The sequence below is a fragment of the Brassica napus genome, chromosome A4 (assembly GCF_020379485.1).
Source record: "Brassica napus cultivar Da-Ae chromosome A4, Da-Ae, whole genome shotgun sequence".
Taxonomy (NCBI): Eukaryota; Viridiplantae; Streptophyta; class Magnoliopsida; order Brassicales; family Brassicaceae; genus Brassica; species Brassica napus.
In genome coordinates, this window is record NC_063437.1 from 9021056 (window position 1) to 9036150 (window position 15095).

General features: G+C 39.0%; 3 protein-coding genes across 3 annotated transcripts; 1 reads left to right on the forward strand and 2 right to left on the reverse strand.

The window, feature by feature from the left end:
* On the forward strand, window positions 1–3839 carry LOC125607906 (alkane hydroxylase MAH1-like). The gene has a single exon (XM_048777414.1). It carries the CDS (start codon window positions 2180–2182, stop codon window positions 3737–3739), a length of 1560 nt encoding a protein of 519 aa, XP_048633371.1. The 5' UTR covers window positions 1–2179; the 3' UTR covers window positions 3740–3839.
* Window positions 3840–4655: 816 nt separating this feature from the next.
* LOC125607907 (leucine-rich repeat extensin-like protein 3) lies at window positions 4656–5942 on the reverse strand. The gene is made up of 2 exons (XM_048777415.1): window positions 5699–5942; window positions 4656–5608 (listed from the first exon to the last, which is right to left on the reverse strand). The coding sequence occupies exons 1-2, from the start codon at window positions 5832–5834 to the stop codon at window positions 4773–4775; spliced, it is 972 nt and encodes a 323-aa protein (XP_048633372.1). The 5' UTR covers window positions 5835–5942; the 3' UTR covers window positions 4656–4772.
* Window positions 5943–10367: 4425 nt separating this feature from the next.
* LOC125608159 lies at window positions 10368–12164 on the reverse strand. Its single transcript, XM_048778117.1, has one exon. It carries the CDS (start codon window positions 12162–12164, stop codon window positions 10368–10370), a length of 1797 nt encoding a protein of 598 aa, XP_048634074.1.
* Between the last annotated feature and the right edge of the window lie 2931 nt (window positions 12165–15095).

The following is a 15095-nucleotide window of genomic DNA, read 5'->3' on the forward strand; positions in this document are numbered from 1 at the left end:
AGTTATCTTATCACTTGGTCGATGTGGGACTCATAACAGTTTCCATAATTTTTTGATATAAGTGTTTTTACTGACTGTTTGTTTTTCAAATGTTTTTTTGGACCTAAAGGTTGTCTGAATCTGGTACGAAGTTGAATTTTTACAGAAGGGGATGAGGATTTGTCATGTATAACATAGGACTATAGGATTTTTTTTGGTCCGACTCATAGGACTATAGGATACTGTTGAAATTCAACACAGCTCTCGTACCATTTTGAACTTCTGGATTTGGTGGACCTCACTCTCTCACGGTCAGCCTTTGTTTCTTACTCTGTTTTACACTCTCTCTGTTTTTGTACTTGTGTTTTATCATACACAAGCACACACTCTCTCAGTTTTCTCTCACGTTTATTTTGTGTTTGTAGAGATAAGAGAGAACACTTTTAGTTGTCTACATTGTTATCCTTTTATCAATGTTTTTAAACTGATCCGGATAACATTTCAGGTCACCGAGTTATTGGGTCGACTACAAACGAACCACAGTTTAATAAATTAATTAATTTTAATACATAACTATATATTAGTTATTAAAAAATAGGAGAAATCTTACATTTCTGTAAAAATATACAGAAAATATTCAAATTGCCTTTTATCTTATTTTCATCTTACATATAAAATATTATAAATAATAAAAACCATTTAATAATCTTTTTGTAAAAAACTTAGGAATTATAACATATAATAAAACATAGCAAGACTTAAATCTCATAAGCTTTAGATATCTAATGTTAATAATAAAATTAAATTTTAAATCAAAATAAACCAAAAATAAACATTAAGATTGAAATAGATTTTTGATAAAAAAATAAATTAATATCAAATCTCATTAACTAGTTTTAGTTCTTTCTATTATCATTCATTATATCTTTTGAAAAATGAATAAGATCAATGAATTTTATTCACAACAAAATATTTTATATTTATTTAGAAACATGTAAAATAAAATAAAAAGATAGAACCATGTGATTAACGAAAAAAATAAAAACACAGTTTATATGCTAAAAGTTAGAAGTTAGAAGGCTCATACGAATACTATTTACGATGAACAAAATAAGCAAAAAATTAAAAAAGAAAATTTAAAGAGCTATAGAATATATGTGGCAGCAAGGAAAACAATAACTTCACGAGAAAACTAAAATTGTAAGTAAAAACTTACCTTCTTATTTGGAATACAAAACACATTTAATTAACTAATTAAAATCCTGTGAAAAACTAAACAAACTTAATCACTGGTACACCAATGGTTCAATCGGTAGCTGGATTACCGGGTTTAAGAGTTTTAGCGGATTTTATCAGGTTTTTAATTAGCAGATATTTTTTAAAACCTAAATCGGATTATTTAGCGGGTCACCGGGTTTGTCAGTCCGATTCCGGTCCGGGTCGGGCGTAAAAACCCTGGCTTTTATCCAATTTTTATATTAGAATTGGATACTTTTCTTGCAACACTACACACATACAATTTATAATAGAATCCTCTACTTATTACACTTGCACATTGCTTATACAACTTCTAAGACACTAGACTTTTCTTACAAGCAATGCTTATCTTAGACATCAACAACTCTAACAACTCTCTATCTTAACAACTTAACTCTGTTAGCTTTTAACCAAACTAACTAGTTACTCTTCTTTTTGTTGTGTAACTTCTAGCTACACAAACCAACCTTGTCCTTGACTTCTTGTGGATCCACGTTGGTTTTGCTTCTTTTTCATCTTCCTCAGTTTCTTGCGCTTCAAGTCTCCTTCTTTTCTTTTGCACCTTTGCTTCTTGTGCTTCTTCTTTGTTTGTTCTTCTTCTCACTGATTCTTCTTTATTTTTCTTTTATAAGATTTAATCAAAGGTTCAATCTCAACAGATACACGATGAAAACGTGCTAATATAGGAGTCCTATAATAGGACTATAGGAGTAATTGAGTATTATCGACTAACTACCTTTCTAACTAACTCATTAATCACTTACTTTAATATCCACAATCTCTTCTAATCGTATATGTGGTGAGTAATCAGCATCGTCATCGACATTGATGCATTGTGCTTTATAGTGTGTGTGTGTATATGAATCAAGTACCATATGCACTAAGAGAAACCATCTAACGTTATTACACTGAGTCAAACTTCAAGTTTTCAATAGCTTCAATAATGGTTTTTGAAGCTTCCATAGCCATCTTTTGTTTTATCCCACTTTGTTTCTTCCTCTTCATGAATCCTCGTGATAACTTGCTTAGAAACTGGCCAGTTCTCGGGATGCTTCCGGGACTGCTCGTTGAGTTCCATCGTATCTATGAGTTTAGCGTGGAGATTCTCAGGAGTTCTAACTTGACGTTTACATTCAAGGGCCCGTGGTATTCTGGAATGGATATGTTGTTCACGGTTGATCAAGCAAATATCCATCATATCGTGAGCTCAAACCTCTCCAACTACACTAAAGGTCCCGACTTCAAAGAAGTATTTGACGTTCTTGGAGACGGGATCCTCACCGCGGACTCGGAACTATGGAAGAATCTGAGGAAAGCTTCTAAAGTCATGTTCAGCCACCAAGGGTTTCGAAGGTTGTTAATGAGTACCACGAGAAGAAAAATCAATGACGGGCTCATTCCTCTTTTTAATCATTCAGCAGAGGAAGGAGCGGTCGTGGACTTGCAGGATGTGTTCGTGAGGTTCACATTCGACACAACCTTAGTGATGGTAACTGGGTCCGCCGACCCTAGATCTCTCTGCGTTGAAATGCCAGAGGCTGATGAGTTCGCTAAAGCTCTTAACGATGTTGGTGAAGGGGTTATGTATAGGCATGTTAAACCGAGGTTCTTGTGGAAGCTGCAAAGATGGGTTGGGTTCGGACAAGAGAAGAAGCTGTCCAAAGCTGACGCCATTTTGACACGAATGTGCGCACGGTTTATATATTCTAAGAGAGAAGAGATAATATCACGAGAGCATGCTCACACTGCCAATGATGAAGCTGCGGATCTTTTGACATCACACATGAAGCTAGATGCAACCAAGTACGACCTCTTGAACCCCAGTGACGGTAAGTTTCTCAGAGACACCATGTTGTCTTTCATTCTAGCGGGGAGGGATGCCACTGCGTCTGCTCTCACTTGGTTCTTTTGGCTTTTGTCGGAAAACCCTGAAGTTGTCACTAAGATTCGCCAAGAGTTAAACACAAACCTTATAAAAATATATGGCCAAGCGAGGCCGTCTAGTGATTATTCCATTGAGTGCTTGAACAAACTGGTGTATTTACGTGGCGCCTTGTATGAATCGATGAGACTTTACCCGCCTGTTCCATTTGAGCGCATGACTCCCGTAAGACCAGATGTGCTTCCAAGTGGGCATAAAGTCGATGCAAGTATGAAGATTTTAATCTTTCTTTATGCGTTAGGGAGGATGGAAGCAGTATGGGGAGAAGACGCATTGGAATTCAAGCCTGGGAGGTGGGTTTCAGAGACGGGAGAGTTTAGAGAAGAGCCTTCGTACAAGTTCTTTGCGTTTTTCGGGGGACCAAGATCTTGCCTGGGTAAGCTTTTAGCAATGACTCTAATGAAGACAGTGGTCGTGGAAATATTACAAAACTATGATTTTCAACTTGTCAAAGGCCAAACGATCGAACCAGCTACTGGTCCCATTCTTCGTATGAAACACGGTCTTCGAGTCAAACTTACTAAAAGATGTTCCTCTTACGAAATAAATGGATACACGTGAAAATATAAACCATATCTTAGTACGACTATTCTAATTTAATGATATTTTGTAAATAATATACATAATATAAATAATATACAAAAAATCATATCAAATATAATGTTTCAATAAAAAAATATTTTTAAAACTTGAAAATAACAAACTGAAATATAATATAAACTTATAATATAATTTAATAGCTCAATTCTAAAATTAATATCAAAAATTATATCAAAATTTTGGTGTACATACGAATTTTGGTTTGGCTGGTTCATTAGATCCCCGGTTTCTGGTTTTTTAACAGTCTGATACGAATTTTTAATCGGTTTAACTTTAGCTGGAGTTTGCTATTAACCCAACCCAGATTGATCTCCGGTTTGCGGTTTAACCCGATCTGACTCCTGGTCTGGATTTAAAAACATTAGTTTAATCCATTATATAATGCAGTCATTAATAAATTTTTTAATTTTTTTATAACAAATAACTAGAAGATATACACAAAACATTGTTTCTTGAACATGTGTGATCTCATAAAGTGATAAAATTAAAATAAACCTATTTAAAAAAAGAATAATTTATAAAAACTACAAAAAATATAATTTTGTCAACCCATTAAAACTATAGAAAGACTTATAGGAGTGTTACAAAAAAAAACTTATAGGTTAACTAATTTTAATACAAATATAATTCAGAAATTATCTAACTATAAAAATACAATAAATAAATTTGAAGTTAATAATTTAGTGTATATAAATAAAATATATGGTCAATCATAAGTTGGATCTACACTATAAGTGGAGCATTTAAGTCTAATCAGAGACTATGATACAGGTGCACATAAACCTTCAGAAATGAGCCATATTATGAGTATTCTGCTAGTGATTTTGCATATATATATGAGGTAGGTTTGTAACATTTTAAAAAGGAAAGGAAAAAATGAAGTAGAAAACACATCTTTATTCTTCACCCTTGTATAAATACATAAATGCCATATACAACACAGTGCATTTCTCAAATAAAAAGCTTGGTTTATATATATGATACTCTTGTCCGCTTAAGTAGGTTGTTTGTTTGCTGAAGAAGATAAAGCAGGAGGAGGGCCAGGGTTGCGTGGTGGTGGAAGGAAAGGGAATGGAGGAAATGGAAATATTGACGGAGGTGGTGGAGGAGGAGGAGGAGGTGGTGGTGGTGGTTGATTTAGACCTGGAAATATCGGTGGCAGCGGAGGAAATGGGTTTGGAGGGAAAAAGGATGGAGGAGAGGGCGGTGGAGCAGCAGGAGGCGGAGGAAATATTGGAGGGAAGAACGATGGAGGAGGAGTGGGAGGAGGCTGAGGAGGACGAGGCTGAAATGGGTTGGGAGGGAAGAAAGATGGAGGAGGAGAAGGCTCATGAGGCTGAGGAAATATTGGAGGGAATATAGACGGAGGAGGAGCAGGAGGCGGCTGAGGAAATAATGGAGGGAAAATTGATGGAGGTGGAGCAGGAGGAGGTTGAAATGGGAGTGGAGGGAATATCGAAGGAGGCGGTGGCTGAAATGGGTTTGGTGGAAAAATCGAAGGTGGGGGCGCAAATGGGTTTGGAGGAAGAAACCATGGAGGTGGGAAAAATAACTTCTTGTCTCCTATATTTTGCTTTTTGTATGTTGATGATTGTTGCTTCTTGTGTTGGAAGTGAACCTGACTTTCTTTTCTAATCTGTTTCAGATTCCGACTAGACTTCCTTTCTGGATGCTTCTTTACAGCCAAGAATATCTGATTCTTCCCGTTTCTTGAACACCTTTTGATTCCAAGACATAAAACATGGGATTCTCTGCGATAACGACCTCTTGTCTTCTGTTTGAAACTAGGTTTCACTTGTCTGAATCTGCATTCAAGATCCCCATAGGAATCTGCACACAGCCATACAGAAGAAGACAAACTTTTCACAACAGAGAAGAGACAAGTTTCTTAATACTAAATACAATATGTGTTGATGATACCTGAGACTGAGAAGAGGTTATTTTTCCTGCAAGGGACAGTGTCTTTGAAGCTTACGGCTGGATTTGCTGCCTTTGAAGTATGGTTATTGAATGTTATGGTTAAGGCAATGGAGATGAGGAAGAGAAGAGAAGACATCCTGGAGCTTGTTTTCTAAAGTTGAAAGAGGTTTTTGTTTGTTATTGATATACAAGAGACATAAACATAAGGTCTTTCAGAAAGCTCTTTTGTTCTTTTCTGTCTCGTGAATCACCTTTTTGTATAATTGAGTTTTCTGTTAAGACATTAAACAAGAAAACAAAATTCTGGCTTTTATCCTTTTGTTTATAATATAATTACTAGATTTTAATAGGTGTTTGAAAGCGCAGACTTATTTTTAGAATAAAATCTTTTTTCTAAGATAAATTTCTATATAAGATCCAAAATCCCAGTTACTCTGTAGCTAGTGAACATAATTAAACCTTTTGGCTGTCTAGATGAACCAACAGTGTTAAGATTTTTCATTGTTTTTTTTTTTGCGTTGTATTGAAAGAGATTGCCATTCGTGAAGCCATAAGAAATGCATGGTTTCATTAGAAACCTCCTTGAAACTTGGAAATAAAGATTTCCAATGTTAAATCTTTTTTTGGTCAAACTACGATTTCATTGCATTAAGGAAAAGTTTAACCTCCACTAGGGAGGGATGAGTTTAGAGATACAAACACCGACTTTGCCACTGAGTCGGCCTCAACGTTACATAAACGAGAAATGTGAAAAAAGGAGCAGGCCTTTAGCCGGCTACCAAAGTAGTAAATATCGGTGAGGATATTGCTAAGTTCCGTCCTCGACCCCTTAGTCTTAGTAGCTTCACCAACGTCTGTGAGTCAGATAACACCAGCAGGGAGTCCACATTGGACATGAATGCTTCCAGAACCGCTTTCCGAATCGCCAGAGCTTCAGCAACAAGAGCTGACTCCACATACCTCCTTGAATCTTTAAAATTCTGGATCTTGCCTTGCTCACTCCCTTTGAATATTCCTGCAAAGCCACAGTTCCGTGTAGATGCATCCCAAACTGCGTCAACATAGCACACTAGCTTCTCATCCTCGAAGGATGGTGGCGCCGGGGGCACTGCCGAGAGGTTTCGTGCCGATGAAGCAACAACATCCTGAGCTGATTGCCATTCCTTTGCATCTTGCACAGCCTGCTTGATCACCTCCTGAGCCATTACCTGCCTATTTTCAAAGACCAGCAAGTTTCTAGCTTTCCAAAGTCGCCATAGGATCCATGGCCATAGTGGGTATATGAGTCCCACAGGTGGCAAGCAAGTTGATTGTGGGCAAATCTTCAAAAGATGGTGGAAAGAAGGTATTAACACCTGAGGTTGCAGTGAGATAGGAGCCAGCGTCCACACCTCCTGGGCGAAAGGGCATAGTAGAAATGTGTGGAGGTCATCTTCTATCCCACCGCATCGTTTACATGGGAAGGCCGGAAGGCCTCGAGTCTCTAGATTGGCACTGACCGGAATGGCTTTCTTAGCAACTCGCCAGAGAAAATCTTTAATCTTTGGGGAAGTCTTGATGGACCATATACTCTTCTGCCATTCCAGTGGTTGATCCTCCCCACCGAGCCTTGTGGTACTTGCAAGATTGTACCCTGTTTTCGTAGTATACTCTCCCGATTTATCAAACAGCCAAATCCTTCTATCTTGATGAGACACAGAGCTAGTGATCAAACTGTTAATATGATCCTCATACTGAGGGAGATGGAGTTGTATGGCTTCTGGATTCCAAGTATTTGTCAGTGGGCAGAGTAGCTCACACACTTTTAGATTAGCCGACGCAGCTGGTGGAGGTCCAAAAGGAATCATCGGGGTAGTCAGCGAGAGCCAAGGGTCACTCCATATCTGGATGGCTTCTCCATTGCCCACTTCCCAGCCGGTTCCTTGCTTCAGAATTTCCATTCCCGCTAATATACTTCTCCAGCCGTGAGAAGCATTTGATGGAGCCACACAATCCCATAATGGAACGTTTTTACAATACTTCCCTAGTAAGACCTGAGCAACGAGAGAAGAGGGGTTCCGTAAGATTCTCCAACCGATCTTGGCCAGCAGCGCGTCGTTGAACGTTTCTAGGTCACGAAAACCGAGCCCTCCCTCGTATTTGGGCAGTGTGAGTGTAGACCAAGCAACCCAACACATCTTCTTCTTCTCCGGGTTTGCATCCCACCAGAACCGGGTTAAGAGTGATTGGATCTGTTTGCAAAGGGAGGAGGGGAGTTTAAAACATGACATAGCGTAGCACGGCATCGCTGCAAGAACCGTCTTGAGAAGGATCTGCTTCCCCGCCCCTGAAAGGAATTTGGTAGACCAGTGCCGTATCCTCTGTCGGATCCTGTCTACAATGGAGGCAAAAATATCTCTTTTCTTTCTCCCAAATAGCTCGGGAAGGCCTAGATACTTCCCTATAGCTCCCTCAGCCTCAATATTCAACTCTGTTTTAACTCTTGTTTTGACCTCTGTCGGAGTCTTGGCTGAGAACGTGATCGAGGACTTCGCGTAATTGATCTGTTGACCTGAGACGTCCTCGTATGCCCGGATGATCTCTTTTAGCGCAGTGACACATTTTGGGCTCGATTGACAGAAGAACATGGTATCGTCGGCGAACAGGAGATGGGTAATCAAAGGACATCCTCGAGCAACTCTAATGCCACGCAGTTTCCCTTGCTGCTGTGCCTTCTCGCATAAACCCGCTAGCAATTCCGTACACAATATAAAGAGGTAAGGAGAGAGTGGGTCTCCTTGACGTAGTCCTCTCGAGGGTACGATCCTTCCCCGCGGTGACCCATTGATGAGGAAAGAATAGGACACGGATTCCACGCATGCCATAATACACGAAATCCATTTCCCGTCAAACCCGAACCTAGCAAGAATAGCCCTCAAAAAGCTCCATTCGATCCTATCATAAGCCTTACTCATGTCCGTCTTGATGGCCATGGAGCAGAACTTCTTGGCGTCTGAGGTGCGGAGAAAATGTAGTGTCTCGTGGGTGATAAGAACATTATTAGTGATCGCTCTACCCGACACGAAGGCAGACTGCGTATTCGAGATGAGGTTTGGCAGTAATGGCTTTAGTCTCCTCGTAAGAATCTTGGCGATAATCTTATAATGGGAGTTGCACAGCGCAATAGGTCTGTAATCAGCCACCTTACGAGGAGCCGAGATCTTGGGAATCATCCTGATGTGCGTTTCGTTTTGTTGTGGGTGTAGGCAATCTGTCTCGAAAAAGAGCCGAATATCTCGGGAAACATCTGCGCCAATGATATGCCAGTAGGCCTGGTAAAACTTAGCGGATAAACCATCTGGTCCCGGTGCCTTGCCCCCGTTGATAGAGAAAGCCGCCTCTCGAATTTCCAGCTCGGACGGTATGGAAGTCAAAAACCTATTCATCTCTGGTGTTATCTTCTTGTCTATCACTTCATCAACAATGGAGAAATTCTGATTGCCATTCGTGGTGAACAAAGTCCTGTAGTAATCCGCTACAACCCCGACAATTTGCTCTTCCTCGTAAACTGCCGTCCCATTAGCATCCTCCAAGACAGTGAAGGAGTTTTGCATTCTTCTTTGTCTTGTCGCAGCGTGAAAAAACCCGGTGTTCCTGTCTCCATTCTTCAACCACTGGATCCTGCTCCGTTGCCTCCAAAAAGCTTCTTCTTCTCTATAAGCATCGCTAAGGGTCTTGTTAATGACCTCAATGCGAGGTAAATCCGGAGCTGCATCCGACAAGAGTTCCTCCAAGGCAGCTTGGGACTCGACTATGATCTGGTTACTCTTGCGGTTTCTCTCTTTCGTCCAGTTGATTATGCCCTTACGGCAAGCATTGAGCTTAGCGATCACAGATCTCAGCGGATCCTGGTTCCACGTTTCATCCACTAATTCTGTGACTTCTGCATTCTCTGTCAGAGCTCTGTTAAATCGGAAAAGACCTTTCTTTCTGGTTCGCGAGTTATTGAAATAAGGGAGCAAAGGCCTATGATCACTTCCTTCAAAACGCAAATAACTGCTTCGCCCCATGGGAAAGGCTTCAGACCAGCTGCAGTTCGCCATCGATCTATCCAAACGTGATCTGATAAAATGACAGTAGCGTGTGCCTCGCCACGAAAGATGATTACCGGAGTGGTTAAGGTCCCAAAGGCCGTTTTGAGAAACAAAGGATCGGAAAGCTGTAAAGGACCCTTCCCATCGCACTGGTCCTCCCACCTTCTCCTCATTGTTTAAAATATCATTGAAGTCGCCCGTTAATAACCATGGTACATCGCTGCCTCTGCCAATCTGAGATACACTATCCCAAAACTCTGTTCTATTACCGACCTCAGGGGCTCCGTAGATAAAAGAGACATAAGAAGAAGTCCCTTTGAATTTAATTTCAGCATCAATAATGTTAGGAGAAGATTTTAGTACATCCAAGGTAACAGTATCTCTCCAAAACAAAGATAATCCACCACTAAGGCCTAACGGTGGCACAGAGAAATAACCAGAAAAGTTCAAAGACTGGAGCTTTTCCTTAATGAAGGTGTCTTGCTGTTTCGTCTCCATGAGGAACAGGATATCTGGACCGAAGGTACGGTTGATATCCTTCAGACGTCGAATTGTCGAGGGGTTCCCCAACCCTTGACAATTCCAGCTACAAATGGCTAAGGAAGCGGAGGAAGAGGGGATTGAAAATCCCCCTCCTTTCTCCTATTTGTCGGTATCTGCACCGTATTGGAACTTCTTGTCTTCATAGTAGTCTTGCTAGGTCCCGCCTGCGCCTTATCCAGACATAGTTTCTTGCGTGGTGGGTTTAAAGAACGAGCCACATTTACTTTTCTCAGGCTAACCCCATGACAAGGGCTACGTGGAATCCTCTTTGGCGCTGGTTGGTTGGTAACTTTTCGTTTTCCTGTTGCTTTTGCTGCGGTCGAACTCGCTGGAGCCTTTCTTTTTCCCCCACCAGGGGAGGCCACTCGAGCTCCAAGCCGTAGAGAAGGGTGGATTCTGTTAGGAGCTAAATCTTCAGGGCTTTCCTCGCTCTGAACAGTAGGTACTCCGCCCGTTAACGCAGGGACATTCTGAGCAATATGGATCATTTCAAATCCAGTAGAAGTTCGGGAGAGGCGGCGGGTTAAGATCTCCTGATCTTCATCCCCTAGAAACTGTATTTCGACATCTTGAAGTCGTACTGAATCATTACTTGAGGTAACACCAAGTCGAGCTAACGCAGGAGGCCTGGGCTCCGAGATACGTTCAAGGGCTGATCGCCTTTCCTTAGAGTTGCCACTGTTTGCGACAGTGTCTTGAGGTTGCTCCACAGGTCGTGGCGGGGTATGGGATGCTTGAGACCCGCTAGGTGCTAATTGGTTGGCAGCGTTCTCCAATCCCGAAAGTCTAGTGCCCAGGTTCCTTCCCAATGATCCAGACACGTCGGTATCTTTACGTCCTGCAGAAGTTATCTCTCGGGGTCTGTAAACATACTCCGAGCGATCTCTAGGCTGGTCTATGTGTTCGTGAGCTCTGCGATCTGAGTATTCACGGGTTCTGCGATCTGAGTGATATCCTCTTGATCCCCCATGGGAGTGAGAGACCCTAGATCGAGCTCTGTCAAGCTCTGTTCTGCGTCCTTCGTAGGCGGAAGGAGCTCTACGATGTTGATCTGAATCGACAGACCTACGAGTGTCCGCGATCCTCAAGTACCCACGCCTCTCATCGTGGCGTCTTTTATCAGCCTCAATCCTCATCAAGGCATTACGTTGGTTGATGCCCATATTCCGAGGTAGCATACGTTGTGCCCCTCTTGCCAATAAAGGGCAATCATCTTTTTCATGGAGTAGAGAATAGCATTGAAAGCAATGCTTCTCCAGCTTCAGATATTCCAGCTCAACTTCGGTAACATCCCCTGAGGGTAGTTCGATATCCAAGGTCATTTCCAGTGGGAGCAGACCATTAGCATCCATCCTGAGCCTAGCTCCCTCGATATCACGCACTGGACAGTTTCCCAAGGCGTCTCCAATTGTATCCACAGTCTTATCGTTCCAGAAATGGAGTGGAATGCCAATTATATTGACCCAAAAGCTTATAGTCGAAGGGAACTGGTCTGAGACCACCGGCTCCCATCTCTGAATGAGGAGCATCCATTTCTTGTAGTGATATGGTCCGTTGCGAAGGACAGTGGCCAGTTCTTCTTCAGTTTCGAACTTGAACTGAAATTTGTCAGCTCCCAGATCTCGACCGTGCACCCTTCCTTCAAGGTGCCAGACTTGGGGTAAGAAGTCCACCACAGCACGTGGTCGTTGGACTTGAGGGTTCGTAACCCTTCCGATAATGGTGAGGCGATTAGCAGCTATAAGACTCTCATTATTGCTCTCCGGTATGCGAACCGGAGGTCTTTTTGGGGGTGGCCTAGGCTCCTCCACCCACTTTTCCTTTTCTTGTCGTGAGTAATGGCGAGACATTAGATCCAGACGATGTAGAACTCGAAACCAAGGTATGAACACCTTAAATACTTAACTGTCGATGGATTGAGAGAGAGAGAAGCGACAATAGCTCGGAAGTAATTCTTCAACCACACCGCAGAGCAGTATTGTCTGTGTAAAGCAGTAATAACACTGGAGAGAGAGATAATAACGGTCTCTACACTATAACACCACCAGCCATAGATACAGAGTCCCAAAGGGAACTGAAGTGTTGCGCAGAGTCTTGCTTGTAGGGGACGCTAGTACTGGCAGGGGCCATCTCCGGTTGTTGTTCCGGTGAGAGAGCGGCGGTGGCGGTCCCTCCGACCCGGGTCGGGGGAAGAACCCGGTGGATAGAAGAACAGAACTTGGGAGGGACCGAAGGGTAAACCCAAAAAGGGTAAGAATTCAAAAAGCTGGAAAGGTGTTTGGTGGTTTTTAGCTAAAAGTAGTTAAAACCAGGTGGTATAAGAAAACTGTGGGAGCGTGGACTGCAGGGTAAGGACCGGTATCGAGTTAAGTGCCTGAGAGAGAATTTTTACGATCGTTTCTTTTTTGGGATATTCTTCTTTTTTGGGATATGCTTTAAATCTAGATGACAATCTCCTGAAGGATAAATGATATGCTCTCCAGTCTCCAATACGATTTCTATTGATCGAAAGATTTCCAATGTTCGAAGGAAGAAGAAGAATATCTCACTTGCATGATACAGAAAGGGAGACAAAATTTGACAGATAGATGAAATCTTTGATGGATCTCTTTCATCATCTCTGGTGGTAGATAAAGCAGCACTCTTCACTGCATATGCAACAGATAAAGTAGCACAATTTTGAGGGTCAATTTAAAAGAGTTTCTATAGTTGAAGTCAGAACTCTGCAAATGAATAGAAAACATGTTTTATATATTGAATTTTCACATTCAAATTACACTCTGGAACACTTACTGCTAGATACACACTTTCTATTGTCACAAAGACTTTTATGACCCTAGACCTTATTCATAGTTTCATTGTCTTTAATGTTTCTAACTAGAGCTGGACCTGCTTAACCGGGCGTGTGTTTTTTTTGTTTACGTAATATAACTAAATATTTTTTACACCATTATATAATCTATAAAATTGATAATAAAATAGTGACAAAAATACATCACATAATACATATATTGCTGTTACATAATTCCACTAATAGTAAAAGTAAAATGATTTATATAACTGTAAATATAAATATCACGCGAATATTTGTTTTTATTTGACCGATATTATTTTTATTTACCTGATATAGAGTTGACTAGTGGTAAAGAAAATGCTAGTAGTCTTTTATTGGTCGGGTTTGATACACGTTAGAAATAATTATTTACAACATTTGGGTTTTCAGTAAAAAAGAGAAACCACTTTTTTATTTTTTAGAAATATACTTTTGTTTCTATAAATAATATAATATTTTTTTTTCACGTATTATGTATTTTTTATGATGACATTACGCACAATAATTAAAATATATATTTTTAGTTTATTTTTAATTTATGTGTGTGTTTTCCGTAAACTAAAATATATATGCGAAAATAATATTTGAGATGTTTTGATAGGTTTTTGGTCATAAATGATAACTATATGTAAATTTCTAACCCGTTATATAAGTAGTCTTAATTTTTAATTTCTCAACCTGATATATAAATATTCGTCATCCATTTTTAAAAACTAAAATATTTATATTATACTTATTAAAATGAGTAATTTGTTAGAATGAGTAATTGCATTTCTTCTATTTATATTATTATCAAATTAATTTTATTTTAACTTATTGACTTAGAACATTGTTATCTTGTCTAAATGTTTTTCTTTACATACAAAACTTGAAGAATATTCTTTTGAAACTTTTTCTATTACAATTTTCTCATAAGAAAAATGTTAGGTGTTTTTAAAATTTTTAATACTAATACTTAAATGTACATGTTATTACCAAATCTAATATTTCAAATCCTTACTAAAGAAAAATAATTTAAGGTAAAATTCAATTGAACATATGTAATATCATACATAATTTAAAAATAATTTTCTAATAGCATTTTAGTTATATATATCTAAAACAATATCGTCAATTAAATAGATTAGTCAAATTGGTTATTTGAAAAATTAAATTAGGTCCAAATTTAGAAATATAAAGTAAAATGGATCTTTTAAATATGTTCTCATTATTAAGTTTTTATTCCCAAATACGGCATATCTTTTAAATTTTTTAAATATTGTTAATTGATTTCATTAATAATAAAATTTTGAAAAATGTAATAAACATTATCTAATAGAGGATAATACCCACAAATTTATGGAAAGAAGTTTTATACTTTACATATTAAGGTTTATAGTATTAATGTGCATTAAGCGTAATATTTATCATGAATTTGTTTTTGAATAGATTTAGAGAAAAAAAATTAATTTAGATTTAAGTTTATTTATTACTTCAGTGGCATTGCTTTGTAAATAAGTTATAATTTTTAAGGGTATTTCTTATTTATACTTCTATTTTAATAAGATAGATATAAGAGTTATTTTCTTCTCGTCACACAAATCTCCTCCTTTTTTATTCTATTTTATGTTTTCATTTACTTTTATCTCATATTGTAAAATGTATTAAATAAAAATAATTATCATAATAAATTATATATAAAATTATTTATCTTTTAAGATTCATTTTCATATATATTTATATATATATATATATATGTGTGTGTATATATATATTAAGTGTTAACAAAACTAAGTGTGGACGTGGACACCAAAGCGTAGATAATAGAGTTAAACTAGTTGTGGATATGGACATCTTAACACAGAGGTCATTGGCTGATACCTTTAAGAACTTGTTCTTTGCCATAGTCTACAGAAAGAGAAACCTACATAACCACGTTTCTACCGTTACTCCCACCGGCACAGCCGAC